At 46.7% G+C, this 15,146-nt stretch overlaps 1 protein-coding gene across 9 annotated transcripts in view; it reads right to left on the bottom strand.

Annotated features, from left to right (window-relative positions):
• Window positions 1-12,643, bottom strand: part of PIGG (phosphatidylinositol glycan anchor biosynthesis class G (EMM blood group)) — a 136,461-nt gene extending 123,818 nt beyond the window's left edge. For 5 of the 9 annotated variants that reach the window (XR_012656174.1, XM_075067411.1, XM_075067412.1 and 2 more), the window contains exons 1-2: window positions 12,294-12,499; window positions 8,970-9,175 (exon numbers count right to left, since the gene is read on the bottom strand). Coding sequence is in view for 7 of the 9 variants with exons in the window: in XM_075067411.1 (XP_074923512.1) it covers window positions 8,970-9,175; window positions 12,294-12,453 (366 nt within the window). In the remaining 2 variants the exon portion in view is untranslated. Of the gene's footprint in view, window positions 1-8,969; window positions 9,176-9,689; window positions 9,861-12,293; window positions 12,519-12,566 lie in introns of those variants that run through there. The other 4 variants (XR_012656175.1, XM_075067410.1, XM_075067408.1 and 1 more) reach the window with 4 other exon arrangements.
• Window positions 12,644-15,146: the final 2,503 nt, after the last annotated feature.

The raw sequence follows: 15,146 nt of genomic DNA, 5'->3' as shown, positions 1-15,146 counted from the left end.
TTTCAAAATTCTAGCATGGAGCGGCCCTAATTACCATTCACACACTTTTCTAACATCTCTAGTGGTTGACTCCGGGTCAATTAGCCTGCAAGCTGCTTAACCGTTTCTGGCTATGCATCACAGCAGCAAAGCCCCACGCAGACTGCAAAGCTTTTATGGTAAGTATTGCTCAGAGCCTGCACCCCCGAGCCTCTCCCCTCGCCCCAACCCCCTACCCCAGCCCTAATCCTCCTCCCACCCTCCAAACCCCTCAATCTCAGCCCAGAGCACCCTCGTGCATGCCCAAATCCCTCATCCCCAGTCCCACTCCACAGCTCGCACCCCCAACCAGAGCTCTCACCCCCTCCCGCACCCCACTCCCAATTTTGTGAGTATTCATGGCCTGCCATACAATTTCTATTCCCAAATCTAGCCCTCGGGCCAAAAAGTTTGCCCACCTCTCCCTTACATGATATACTTTGTACAAAAGTTTTGTTGCAATTGTCTAACCGTGGCAATTAGCAATGATACACATGGTCATATTTCAATCCTACAGTATCACAATCCATAACAAAGATTAATGGAAATAGGGCAGCAGGGATCTGTGGAATTCCTGCAGAACTGTTAAAAAGCCCTAGGCCAGCTGTTCTTTTGTGGCTCCAGGTGCCATCCAATGTTATTTGGGGACCAGCGTCAGTCCTGTCCAACAGGCAAAAAGGCATTATTTTACTGCTGTGGAAAGATTGTTTTAACTATTGTGGCATTAACTCTTCTACCAGTCGCTGGGAAAGTTTTTACTTTGGGCTTGTTGACCCAAGCTGCTGATATATTAAGGAGCAAGAGAAGACCACAACAAGCTGGCTTTACTCTTGGCTGTTCCATGACGGAACAGATTTCACAGCACTGCAGCTTGTTGAGAAACAAGAGAATTCAAGCACTCCATTCACATTGTATTTGTGAATATCAATTCAGAGTTTGACTCTGACAGGGAATCACTCTGGCTGACCTTGAAACTTGCAGGACTCTCCAAAAAGTATTGTAGAACATTCCATCTCTTAAACGACAACTTCTCAGGCTGTGTTCTTGTAAATGGGAAAAGAATCGCCTTCCTGCAAATTAGGTCAGAAGCTCAACAAGGATGTGTCGCTGCCCCAGAACTCTTCAATGCCATCATAGACTATGAGCATAACCACACACTAAGTAAGTGTCATTCAGGCATACGCATTGTTAGGAAACTGGAGAGCCCCGAAACAGGCCACACCATAAGACACTCCTTTTTCCTGCAGTGAGGACCTTTACCCTTTCTTGTTTTTAATGTTATCTTTTTAGTATGTGTTTCAGGTTTTCCAGCAGTAGGGGAAGCCATGATTAGGGCATGCCTGTCTTAGGGCACATGTGTTGCCTGTAGTACTTAAAGTGGGTTAAAAGCTTTTTTGTGGGATGTGGTGAACTGGTGACAGACTCTAGACAGAGAAACAGATTAGGCCACCCAGCAGGAAGTGAGATTTTATTTACTCACTATAATTGTAGCCTGTGATCACGTATTTAGGTCTTACTCTCATTTTCAACAAATTGTTAAAGCCACCTGGTCTCTCTCAAACTTGAATGAATTGCTCTGGGGAAGGGCAGTTCATAACAGCCTAAAATACAAAGAACCTCACTGACACTTTGATTTTGCCAACAGCACAGCACTAGTCGTTGAACTAATGGACAAGCTGATTCCAGTACTTAAACCCCTGGAAAGTTCACTTGCAAAAATCAGCCTGAAAATTACTTGGGGCAAAACCAAAATTATTCTAGTTGGCAACTTTGAACAGGCTATGGGCTCCAGCATTTAGTGGACGATGACCCAATAGAGATTGTCATCAATTTCACCTATCTGGGCTCTGTTTTGGATAACATGGGCAGCAAAAGAACTTGAAGCTTATACTGCAAAGGTGTTGTCAGTAATGGGGTGCTTCATCAAGAACGTCTTGCAAACCAAACATCTTGATCAGCAGAGACAAGATGGGGATGAAGATATACAAAGCTTTGGTGGCCTGAATCCTGACCTATGGAACTGAAACATGGCCCCTCACTGTTTAGATTGAAGAGACATTTGGATGTCACTCAAATGAAGCATCTCTGAGAACTGAAAACATAAAATGGTTCAAATTCAGGCCAAATGAAGAGAGCCATCTTCTAACTAATTAGGTCCCGCTCTCTCAAACGGTCGCTCAATGCTCTCTAAGGCAGTATGGTCATTTTCTCTGAATGCCTACCAATCTTCCCTGTGAGAATCATCTTTGACTTGAATCCAATGAAAGCAGGATGGAAAAGACACACAGACATCCCCAGAAGACCTAAAATATGATGGTTGGACAGCATCAGACACCTGTCCCTAGCAGGCATTCTACCTTGTAATACATCAGGTTTGGTTCAGGACAGAACATAATGGAGGCCTGTAATGCATTCTGTGGCGTCCATGCTGCATAGACAGCACAAGAACTAACTACCGAGCTATGCAGCTAGAAGGGATGTAGCTTTTTCATTTTTTAAACAGACATTTGATTCTAGAGAATAATAAAGACCCTAATTCCACAATTGCCATGGAATTTTAAGGACAAGAATTTCAACAACCCAGCTGGGAAAGAAACCTGAGAAGTTAGTTCCCTCCTCATGTAATATTTATTCTGTTTAATTTTAACTTTTGTTCTTTGAAACAAAGCTTCTATACAGCATACACTCCAATCATGCAAGCAAAGTATTGGAGAGACATTTTAAAGTCATATTATTTAAAAAAATAATAATAATCTTGGTTTCAAAAGCCAGTTATGGTTGCTAAGTGACTATAGAGTAGTTTCTTACCAGATTATTTACATAATCTAAGCACTAAAAGCAAAAAAAAGAATAGTTAAGTACATAAAGCTTACACGACTCACAAACACATTTTTATCTAATACAAAGAAATGCTTGAACTCTGACAAAGATTTCAACATCTTGATTTCAGCATCTTTTAACAGATACTGTTTGGACAATATATTTAAACAATTGATTACATTTTTCATGAAAGTACTCACAATTGCTGTTTGAGACTAATGTACTGGGAGTTTAGTAGCAGTGATTATGACAGTGAACGTGGGCACCCCTCAATACCAACTGGCAGATGGCACATCATACTATAACTACATCAGGCCTGACATAGATTGCCTTAACACACGGTTGTCGTAATCTGTATTTAAAAGGTGTCACGTGAAGGATTATACGCAACCTGGTAACATACTGGTTCCAAAAGTCACTATGTGGTGTAGGTACAAAGGGTATAGAGTTTGAGACTTGTGCTGGAAATAGGTTCCTAATATGTGTTTGGCAGGAAGCACATAAGCCCAGCCTGCCCTAGACCAAGGAATGTGCATTTATCTAATCAGTGTAATCACAGGCAGAGGACAATGTATTCACATTTATATATAAAGGTAAACAAAGCCATCAAGCTAAACAAGCAGGGGAGAAGACCGCTTAACAATCACACCATGGGACGGAATCTGCACCCCAGGAAATCTTCATGGCTCTTTAAACAGAGACAATTAACTAATATAAGTGGGAACAGAGAGGTTTTAGTTATCCATCATTGAAGGGACTCAGGGTTCAGTACCCTGTGAGCCTATGCAAGCTGGATCCTCTTGGCCTGGAAGGAAAGAATAGCAAGAAACTTACCAAGACTTTAAAGTGAGAAGGGTCCATCATGATCATTTAGTCTGACATCTTACACATCACAGGCCCCAGAACCTCACCCACCCACTCCTGTAATAGACCCTTAACCTTCTGCTGAGTTACTGAAGTCCTAAAATCTTGTTTAAAGACTTCAAGTTACAGAGAATCCACCATTTATTCTAGTTCAAATCAGCAAGTGACCCATGTCCCAAGTTGCAAAGGAAGGCAAAAAAATCCAGAGTTTCTGCCAATCTGACCTGGGGGAGAATCTGACGATACTGAGCATCTGGGCCAGATACCTGGGAAAGAATTTTCAGATGCAAGTCAGAGCCCTCGCCATCCAGTGTCCTATCTCCAAGGATTGGAGATATTTTCTAATAGTCATCACGGATGGGCCATTGGTCATTGTAGGCACTTGATCATACTCATCCCTTCCATAAACTTATCAAGCTCAGTCTTGAAACAAGTTAGATTTTTTTGCCACTACCACCCTTGGAAGACTGTTCCAGAACTTCACTCCTCTGCTAGCTAGAAACCTTCATCTAATTTAAAGCCTAAACTTGTTGATGGCCAGTTAATAGCTATTTGTACCAGTGCCAACACTGGCCCTTAACTGAAATAATTGCTCTCCTTCCCTGGTATTTATCTCTCTTTATTTAATTGACACCAACCATATCTCCCCATCAGCCTTCATTTTGTTAGGCTAAACAAGCCAAGCTCCTTAAGTCTCCTGCAATAATGTAGGTTCTCCATTCCACTGATCATCCTAGTAGCCCCTCTCTGCACCTGTTCCAGTTTGAATTCGTCCTTCTTAAACATGGGAGACCAGAACTGCACCCATAATTCCACATGAGGTCTCACCAGCGCCTTGTATATTGGTAATAACATTTTTTTATGTCTCCTGGAAATATCTCACCTGATGCATTTGAGGATTACATGAGCCTTTTTCACAGCCGCATCACATTGACAGCTCAGAGTTATCCTGCTATCAACCGATATACCCAGGTCTTTCTCCTCTGTTGCTTCCAGCTTATAGCAAAAATTCTTATTGGTCCCTAAATGCATGACTTTGCACTATTAAATTTCATCCCATTTCTCAAGATCATACAAGAGGACTTTCTGACGTCCAAGAGGGACCATTCCATGCTGAACTATCCCTTCAAATCCTTGTAAGCTTTTTCTTTTTCTTAGCAACTTGTCTGACATGCTTGTTCATCCACTTTGATCTGCAACCCTTCCCTACAATTTTTTCCCCCTAGCTTGGGGTGTAAGCTCCAGATAGTTTCTGTAGCTTTGACTTAAAGTAATTCAAAGCCTGCTCCACATTCAGATCTTCGAGTTCTTCAGTTCAGTCCACTTCCCTAAGTAATTCCCTTAATTTTTTTAAATTGCCCTTTTGAAACACAGGACCCCAGTTACTGACCTATTTTGTTTATCCTTCCATTTAGCTGAAACTAAACTAATTCATGATCACTCCAATCAAGGTTGTCCTCTACAACCACTTCTTCTGTGAGGTCCTTGCTACTTACCAAAACAAAATTACCTCTTCTTGTTTTGGTGACTATTTGGTGAAGAATCTGACAGCTATACACCCAGGAAAATCTGGGCCCTACTATTATAAGGAGCACTTGTTCTTCAATCTATAGCTGAGAAATTAACATCTTCCATAATCACACAATTCCCAGGAGTATTTATTTCATTAAAAATATTAAAAAGGTCTCTATCCATATCAAATCCTGGGAGTCTGAAGCAGCCCAAGTCATACAGGTCAGAAATCGGTTTAAACAATGACAGTAACTTGCTAAAGTTATGTTTTAGTCACCAGAAAACTTGTTTTATTTTGTTTTACTTATAACCATACTTGTTTCTTTTATTCTTACTTATCACTTAAATCTCTGTTCTTTGTTAATAAACTTATTCTGGTTTTATTATAAAAAAAATCTCAGTGTCATTTTGAATTTTGAGTCTTCAACTAAACTAGTAAGCTGCTGTGTGCTCTCTCTCTTTGGAGGCAGTGAACTTAACTTCTAACAGTGGCCAGTGAGAGGGACTGGACGCTGCAGAGAGATATTTCTGGGGAACTTGTGAACTGGAGTTTGTTGATTGTTATCTGCAAGGAAAGATTTGGACTGACAAGGTAGATGAAGTGGCATGTCAAAGCAGCAGCAAAAGCTTTCTCCTACTGAGGCTGATTGGGGGTAATGCAGTGACTTATGGTTCTGAGCACACCAAGCAGGACATCACAGAGACATTGTAGAACTAATATGTAGTTGTAATAGACTTCATGTCTACAATAGGGCTGTGGTTTCAAAGGCTCACTGTAACTTACATTCAAACAGAAACCACAACTGCGGTTTTGTGGGGAGGGATAGCTCAGTGGTTTGAGCATTGGCCTGCTAAACCCAGGACTGTAAATTCAATCCTTGAGGGGGCCATTTAAGGATGTGAGGCAAAAATCTGTCTGGGGATTAGTCCTGCTTTGAGCAGGGGGTTGGACTAGATGACCTCCTAAGGTCCCTGACATTCTTTGATTCTAACTCCCTAGCACACAATCTTCTGTCTCCAAGATTATCAGGGTCTTCACTCAGACTACCTGATGAGTCACACTGGATCTGATCTTCAAAGTCAGAGTGAACATTGGGGACCCAGCACTCTGCTCTCCTGGTCCAACAAACCCTCTCAGCCAGGTAAAGATCAGAGGTTTCTCTATCCCCACCATATGATGGAATAAACTATCTTAGATATTTTTAGATCATCATAGGAAACTATATCACCCCACTATAAGACAAGCTGGCAACAAGCTGGTAGAGCAATACAATCACCATGCCTCAAAATCTGTCAGTGTCTTAACCCCAAATCAGATCCAATGATCACCATGGTGTGGCTCAGCACCAGATTAAATCAGTTGAAGTACACAAGTAAACAAGTACAATCCAATCAGAATGCACCCGTAATGAACACAGACTTTTTCCAAGACTATGCTGCCACATTATTTCTAGTCTATCAATACCATAAAATCATGGATGGCAAAACAATTTTGTCTAGTGAACTAACCAACTGCTGGACCCAAGTGCTGACAACTGTGGAGAGCTCTCAAACCTGTTCTACAGAAAAGATCTAGTAAATTTGAAAGAAACTCACCAAGGCTGACCTTCCTAAAATAGACCATTTAGTATTAATCTCTCTGCTACTTCTCATGGAGTTTGGGCCTGTCACATAAAATGAAACCCCCGAATCTAAAAAATATTCAAGTCATCACTCGTGCTGAAAAGAGCTAGTGTCTCCCATCACACCCTTTCTGGTGAAAGCCAGCAAGGAAAAATTGTGTCCTGTGCTGGGAAAAATAATGAATATCTCTTTCAGAGGAGCAAACCTCTCCAACTATTGCTCACATTCAGCCTCCCTTTCCTAGCTAGAAACACTGAAGCTCCAGAAAAAACAAGACATCTTCAGGCATCCTGAATGCTGAAGAATCTGGCTTTAGACCAGGACACAGCGCAGATGATCCTAGCACTACCTATGATTGTCTCCTCTTTGCAATGTGTACTGGTCATTTATCAATGCTCATACTAACTCCCTCCACAGCCTCAGTCAATAGAAAGGTGCTGCGCATTCATTTATTGAGTATACTGGAAGTCAACTATTCAGTGTGTTAAAATGACTTCAGTTATTCTTTCCACCAGGACCCAGACAGCGGTGATAGGCTACTGTTCCCATCTCCAGAAGTAGATACCTGGGGAGCAAGCAAGAGATCTAACCTGCTTCTCCCCAGCTTTAATATCTATGAGTAATGATTTCAAGAAAAGGTAAGGTACCACAGACCCTGCTGCTAACAGCATGCCAAAAACAACAAACTATATCTCAGTTTCCAAAGACAACCATGCCATCACAAGAAAGTAACCATACCTAGATCAGCATCTGAATGAACAGATGTCAAGGTGTCTACACTCTTCATAATAATCGATCAACCTGCATCCTTGGGCCTAGAATTCTGGTTGTACAGCTCCAAAGCTATAGGCCCTTCCTAGAGCTACAGAAAAAGCTATACTAATGATCAGTTAGAGAGAAACCCATTTCTTAGTACCTTAGAAAGAGTATGAGAGCAATATACTCAAGCAGTGCCCTATCAATGACAGAAGATCTCGCATCAAAAATCAGTGGGAGCACGACTGACCCCAAACACTCAACAATAAATTTCAACTTTACTTTAGGAGCTATTTTCTTTAAATGCAACTGTTGGACATATGAAGAGTTGAAGTGGAAATGAAAAGCAAGTTTTATACTAAGGAAACAAGAGGCAATGAAAACCACTAGACCAAGACTGTGGCAACCTGCGTTCTATTCCTTGTTTGGCCATTAGCCTGTGAGCTGACCTACAATAAGTAATTTCACCTCTGTGCCTCAGTTTCCCTCTAAAATGAGAAGAGTGGCACCTTACTCCATAAAAAATGGAGATCTATGGCTGAGACGCATTGAGAGTTAAGTATTAGACAAACATCCACAATTTAATTGTAGTGACCTGACACCCAGTTGGATCAATTTTCTTTAAAAACTCTGCAAAAACATTCTAGAATAAATCTGGATTTTAGGTCAAATCACTTTTCCCACCCAAAGTAACAAGGAGGGACTAGAATAGGCTTTTAAAATGGAAGCTATTGGCAAACAACTAGAGAGGCTACTGCCTCTCCATAACAACAGTAAAAATTGCCTAAATAAAGCTACTTGTAATACCACCTTAGCAGCTCTTACATTGTCAATTATGGAGCTAATACGTAAAGATTCACTAGTTTAAGAAGTGGTAACCATGTCATTTCCCCTCCCATCAAGTCTCTTCAGCTTCATAACTGCCCTCTGCCTTTCTTTGTGGCTTCCCCTCTCCAACGTGCAAGGAAACTTGTGGGAGCTAAATTAGAACCTACTTGTGGCCATTTTTCTCTGTCACCTTTACGCCAAAAAATAGTTCAGATAGCGATACTGCAGCAAGAGTGCTCTTAAGCTTATTAAAAGGAGTGAGATTGAGAATGTAGGGATACTGCAAAATCTTGAAAATAGAAAGAAGAATCCTCTGGAGCACCAATCTTCCTCTTCAGCCAATAAAGGCTGCAATTACAGTTGTTCAAGTATCGCTGTAAGCAATGGGAAGATAACTTCCTTTCCATTCTCAACTCCTGTAAGACTAGGGCAAGGAGAACAAGGTGTCATGCTAACTTGCACCCCTGGCTGGGTAGGACACAATGATACCTGGGAGCAACGACTAAGAAATTACAACACATTAAGATAACCAAAATGGGACTGCTTACCTTAATTCGAGGCATGGTGACAGTGGGTGGCTTCGCTTCAGCAATGAAACTGTGGCATGTTCCTTTTTCAACCAGTTGTGTAGTGTAGGGCATGAACTGTTTACCCTTTGATCCAAACACAAAATCATCTCTCAAAGCATCTATCAACACAATGACAGCTTTTTTGAAAAGAGGTGATGGAATCATGGTCCAATTAGAAGTCACTCCTAAAATAAACGTAAAAATAAATTGTGCAGAGCATCAATGCAAGTTAAGGGTCCACAACAAAAATGATCAGCACTTGACATAAGACTTCTGCAATAGCTGTAATTGCCAGTGACAGCAATTTAAAGTTAGAAAGTCAGCCCACCTTTTCAAGATTTGAAATTCCACTCTATTACCAGTATTTGACTATGCATGTTCTGGTTTTCATTGTAAACAAGACAGGACTGTACTGTTTTTAGTGCGCCTGCAGCTGGAATATACGGCTATCCATATCCACCTTAAGAACAGGAGTACCTGTGGCACCTTAGAGACTAACAAATTTATTTGAGCATGAGCATAAGCACAAGCTCAAATAAATCTGTTAGTGTCTAAGGTGCCACAAGTACTCCTGCTCTTTTTGCAGATACAGATACAACTGCTACTCTCAAACCTGTCATATCCACCTTGGCTTCATGAAATCAAAAGATTCAGTCCACGCGGTCTTTAGTCTGACTTAGGTCCCAATAATGCACTGACCTGCAGTGGTGCCCATCACTGAGGGGAAGTACTCGATGTAGTAAGTTGAAATTGGGTAAAACGGCTTGTGAGCCCTCTAGTGACTGCCACTGCATTTTATATTTTAGAAGCCAGTTTGTAGTTTTTATATAGTTGTATGTTGGGTATATTTAGAAAATATGGTTATCTGGAATCCTATTGTGCCTGTGCTTTTATATATTGTTATGTAAAGAACAAAATAGATATGGATTCAACTGAAACAAGTACTAATCATATGGTCTTACACTTCACAGATGGGGCAATGTAACAAAAGCAGTCAAGATTCACAGAAGCAAAAAGCTGTGGCAACAGCCCCACTTCCACCTCCTTGTGAGGAGCTAGTGGTCCAGTCCCATTCCAGAGAGGCACAGGCAGGAGGTGGGCCAGTCCTATGCCCTGGGGAAGAGGGGAGTTGGTGGGCTAAGGTGTGTGTGGGGAGGGGGTGTCTCACTGATGGCTGGCCCAGAGCAGACATTAGAACCCAGCTTGCTCCATGCTCAGCTTTGGCCCAGGCTACCACTGCTGCTTCTTGTCCAGCTGACAGGGAGACAAAGGACCAGTCAATTTAAACTTCATTTTCGCTCTTTCGCTCCTGCTGGGTTTACTCTCTCTCATGAATCATAAAACCAAAAAACCCCCAAACTCTTGGGCTCTTGGATCTTGTTTTCCAGCTTCGAGCCCAAAGCAAACTTTTAAAGCCAAATTCTAACCACCTGTAAAAGGGATTAATAATGGACTTGCTCTCAAGCTGTTAATTAGAACAATATGAATGGGGCTGTTATAATAAAAGGTACGGGGACTATGGCAAACACAAGTAGCCTGTGATGGAAAGGAATTAATATCTCAAGTGAACAACGGTAAGTGTGATCGATGTACAAAAATCATGCAAGGAGCGAGGGCAGACTCTCCACGTGCACGTGCCAATGATGGCCCAAAGATTTTCAATAATTAGATCTGACAAGGTTTGTTAAGAAGGAAAAGTGAGCAAGGGTGCAGCAAGGCAAGGGATGGTGACACGATTACCTATGTAGGCTACCTGCACCGAGCAGGGGAATGGAAGCAGGAGAGGGGCTGGATACCTGGGCCAAGCAGGGGTAGGGGAAGTGGAAGAGGAGCTGACTACCTAGGCAAGGCCAGGAGGAAAAAGAAGGGTTGAGGGGAACCGGTCACCTGGACCGGACCAGACCAGGGAAAGGAGAAAGGCGGATAGGCTGCTTACCTAGACAGGACAGGGGAAGGAGTGAATGGGGAAGACGGTGGCAGGGGCGATGATTATACCTAGGTGGGGTGATTACCTGGGCCGGGCAGCAGAAGGAGGGACCGAGGGTTGCCCAGGCCAACAGGGAGATGGGAGAGGGGCAGGAAGTCCTGGTTACTTAAGCAAGCCGGGGGAAGGGGCAGGCCGGATACCTGACCCATGCAGGGGAGGGAGAGGACGGTGGGGGCTGGTTACCTGGGCTAGGCAGGGGAAGGAGGCCGTTACCCGGGCCGGGCAAGAAGAAACCGGCAGGGGCTAGTTACCCGGGCCTGGTGGGGAAACAGAGGATGGTGGGGGATGGTTACCCAGGCCGGGTCGGGAAAGGCAAGGGCGGTGGGGGATGGTTACACGGGCCAGGGCGGGGGATGGGGGCTGGTTACCCGGGCCAGGCGGATTACCCAGGTGGGGAAGGAGAGATCAATGAGGGCAGGTTATCTGGGCTGGCGGGGGAAGGAGGCGGTTACCCGGGCCGGACAAGAAGAGGCCGGCGGGGGCTAGTTACCCAGGACTGATGGGGAAATAGAGGATGGTGGGGGCTGGTTACCCGGGCCAGGGCAGGGGAAGGAGAGGACAGTGGGGGCTGGTTACCCAGGCCAGGGCAGGGTGGGAGTTGGTTACCTGGGCCAGGCGGATTACCCAGGCAGGGAAGAAGAGGATGATGGGGGCAGGTTATCTGCGGGGGGTGGGGGGGAGGCAGTTACCCGGGCTGGGCAAAAAGAGGCCGGCAGGGGCTGGTTACCCAGGCCTGGTGGGGAAATAGAGGACGGTGGGGGATGGTTACTCGGGCCGGGGAAGGAGAGGGCAGCGGGGGCTGGTTACCTGGGCCAGGCAGGGGAAAGAGAGGACGGTGGGGGCTGGTTGGCCAGGCCAGGGAAGGAGGCTAGTTACCCGCGCCGGGTCGGGGCTGGTTACCTGGGCCAGGGAAGAAGAGGGCGGCGGGGGCTGGGTTGGAGCTGGTTACCTGGGACTGGCGGGGGCAGGGGCTGGTTACTCGGGCCTGGTGGGGAAATAGAGGACAGTAGGGGCTGGTTACCCAGACCGGGCAGGGGCGGGGCTGGGGGCTGGTTACCCGGGCCGGGCCGAAGCTGGTTACCTGGGCCAGGCAGGGGCTGGGGGCTGGTTACCCGGGCCGAGGCGGGGGCTGGTTACCCGGGCCGAGGCAGGCAGGGGATAGGGGCTAGGGGCTGGTTACCCGGGCCAGGCAGGGGATGGGGGCTGGTTACCCGGGCCAGGCAGGGGATGGGGGCAGGTGACCCGGACCGGGCGGGGGATGGGGGCTGGTTACCCGGGCCGGGCCGGGCAGGGGATAGGGGATGGGGGCTGGTTACCTGGGCCGGGCGGGGGCGGCTCAGCGGGCGGGCCCCCGCGGGCCTCTCTCCGGGGCAGGGGTCTCACGGGCACCGGGAAGAAGCCCCGGAGGAACAGCCCCACCCCGAGCGCCTGCACCAGGAAGCAGCCGGCGGCGAAGACCCCCGAGCGCAGCCGCATCCTCGGCGCTAGGGCGGCCCGCGGGCAGCAGCGCTTCCAGCCCGTCCAGCTCAGGTGCAGGGGCGGGGCGGGGCGGCCCAGCCAGCGCGGCGATTGGCTCGTGCCTAACCAACCGGCAGCCTCCGCCTTCAAAACAAACCGAACCTCAGCGCTACACAGGCCCGAGCCCGGAAGGGCCACTCAGAAAACTACAGCTCCCAGCAGCCCCTTCCACAGCCCCCTGCTCTATGGAGCGGCGCAGGGATCAATCCGCGTTGCCTCCTCCCAATCTTGCCCAGGCGTCTTATAGGGACTGGGAGGTGTCACTGGTGCTGCCTCTTGGTCCTTGCAGCCCCACAGCAGCAGCTGACATTTGCTTCACGCCGGGGCAGTGAGCGGCTGCATGGCCAAAGGCACTGGCCCTGGCTGTGAATATCTAGGCTAAGGCCGGCACAGCCTGGGGCTAGGGCCAGTCCCCCAGTCAGCTGCACGCACGTGCCTTCCGAGGCCAGGCACATCAGCAGGTCCTGCCCTTGCCCAGCATGTGTTAGTGAACAGTGGCAAGCGAGGGAGAGAGTTGTGCTGGGCATGCAGCAGCAAGGGGCAAGGGAGGGTGGACAAAAGGAGCAAGGGCAGAGAAATCTGGGCAAAGCTGAGTCTGATCAAGTGAGCTCAGCTGCTCTCCAGACTGAAAGACACCAAGCAGCACCCAGTTCCCTGGATGCTACCTGGCCTAGGGGAAGGGGGTTGGGAAAGAAGAGACTAGGAGAAATAGCCAGCAGTCAGCCCACCACACTTTTGCTCAGTGCAAATTGAATTAATTTTGTGTATTGTTCATATGCACACAATGCTGTCATGCATTGCTCTGGCAGTCCTCCAGCTGCTAGGTGTTAATGACCTGTCTGTGAATCTGCATTGTAACCCATCTGCCCCTCTGAGTTGGCAGCAACAAGGGCTGGGTTCAGTATCCAGGGGTTTCGTTTCAATAACACAGTGCAAAACCCGGCTCAAGCCCCCACCCAGTGACCTGGGAAAATCTTACACACATCCTTAGGTGCCTCAAAGAAGAGGGAATACTTCCCCTCTCGCAAGCACAGAGTCTTGGTGTAGTAGAAAAGGTTTAATTACATGAGATAAACAACAAGCATCAAATTGGGAAAACACCTTAACTAGAGTTCATAGACCAAACCGTGAGCAAAGACCCACCCCAGGAAATTGGGCCGTGTCCTTTTCCCTGGGCTCTTGAGTCCAGCAACCCCCAAATCACCCACAGTCCCAAAAGTCCACAATGCAAAAGTCTCTGTCCTGGGTCAGTGCAGCCCCAAAGTTCGAGAGTCTATTTGCAGACGTCCCTCCCCCCAGCCTGGGTCGAAGGGGGCTTCTTACGTGGTCTGGGGCCAACTGCCCTGCCTCTCCGTGGGGTTCTGCTTCCGCCTTCTCCACAAACTGTTCCGCTTTACCAGCCACTCCACTCTGCTCCTCCAGCCGTCCTCACAAACTGCTCCACTCCGCTCCACTCCACCAGCTGTCCCATGAGCTGCTCCAGCTGTCCCCGCAAACTGCTCGGCTCCGCTCGCTCCGTGGGCCGCTCCAGCCCTCCCCACAAACTGTTCCATGCCACTCTGCCAGCTGTTCTGTTCCACAGTATAGCTTCAGGCTCCCCCACCAGTTAGCACAGTACTCAGTGCTCTCAGCTCAGTAATTCCAGCTCTTTAGTGATTTCAACTCTTAGTGATCTCAGCTGATAGTAGGGGAGCCCCCAGTGCTAGTGCACCATTAGTTCAGCTCAGTAACCTGTATGTAGATTCTTAAGGGAATAAAAAAATCAACTCTAACATTCCACAGTGGAGAGAGGAGGGGGTGGAACTGGTGCTTCTGGCTTCACAAGGAGACTGCACCACCAGGCACAGATACCTGTCCCCAGCCTCTCTCAATTTACTGGGTTTTGGAACCCATGTCCCTTGTCTAGCAAGTACCACCCAACTGAGGTTGAGTCATTTCTGTCACAAAGCAGTCCCACAGCTCGGCAGCCTGGGATGGGGTAGGCGTGCCTATGCAAATACACTCTCTGAAATTCTTTCCCCCAGATGTCAGGGTAGAGCTCATCCTGACTCTGCTTACAGCATTATATCTGCTGCTCTGACCTCAAGTTGACCAAATAGCCCCCCTCTCATTTAAAAACTTATACAAGGCCAGAATTTGCCCGTTTGCTCCTGGATTTAGCTATATCTCCATTGGTGTGAGATTACTCCAGAAGTCCTACAATAGACATCAAGCAGCTGCTTGGAGTCATGCTGAGATCCTGGATCCTGTTGCCACCTGAGAAGTGTGGGTGCAGCAAGATCTTGTGGACAGCTCTGCAGAATAAAGATCTTTTTTGTGGCCATTGTTAAGGAAATGTCTGCCAGGGATCACAACTGAGACAGTGCTGGATAAAGAACAAAGAACTCAGGAGGAGTTAAGTTAAAACCAAGGAATGGTGTGGAAATGAAAGTGTAAACTCTCCATTTTTTGAGGAGATGGATGGGATTTTGAACAATTACACTGCCACCAAGCATTATGGACCCTGTTGCCCCCTCTCTACTTTCCAAACCCCCAAGGATGAGTAGCAAAAGTCATGGGAGGAGGAACACAAGGAAGACAGTGAAGAGCTCTCTCTGAGGGCAGCTATGTAGGAAGCAAGCCCAATCTCCAGACAAAACCCAGGCCAGGAC

Source organism: Chelonoidis abingdonii, chromosome 6 (genome assembly GCF_003597395.2).
Source record: "Chelonoidis abingdonii isolate Lonesome George chromosome 6, CheloAbing_2.0, whole genome shotgun sequence".
NCBI lineage: Eukaryota > Metazoa > Chordata > Testudines > Testudinidae > Chelonoidis > Chelonoidis abingdonii.
The sequence above is the reverse complement of the archived record's forward strand: the minus strand, read 5'-3'. Positions and strand labels throughout refer to the sequence as shown.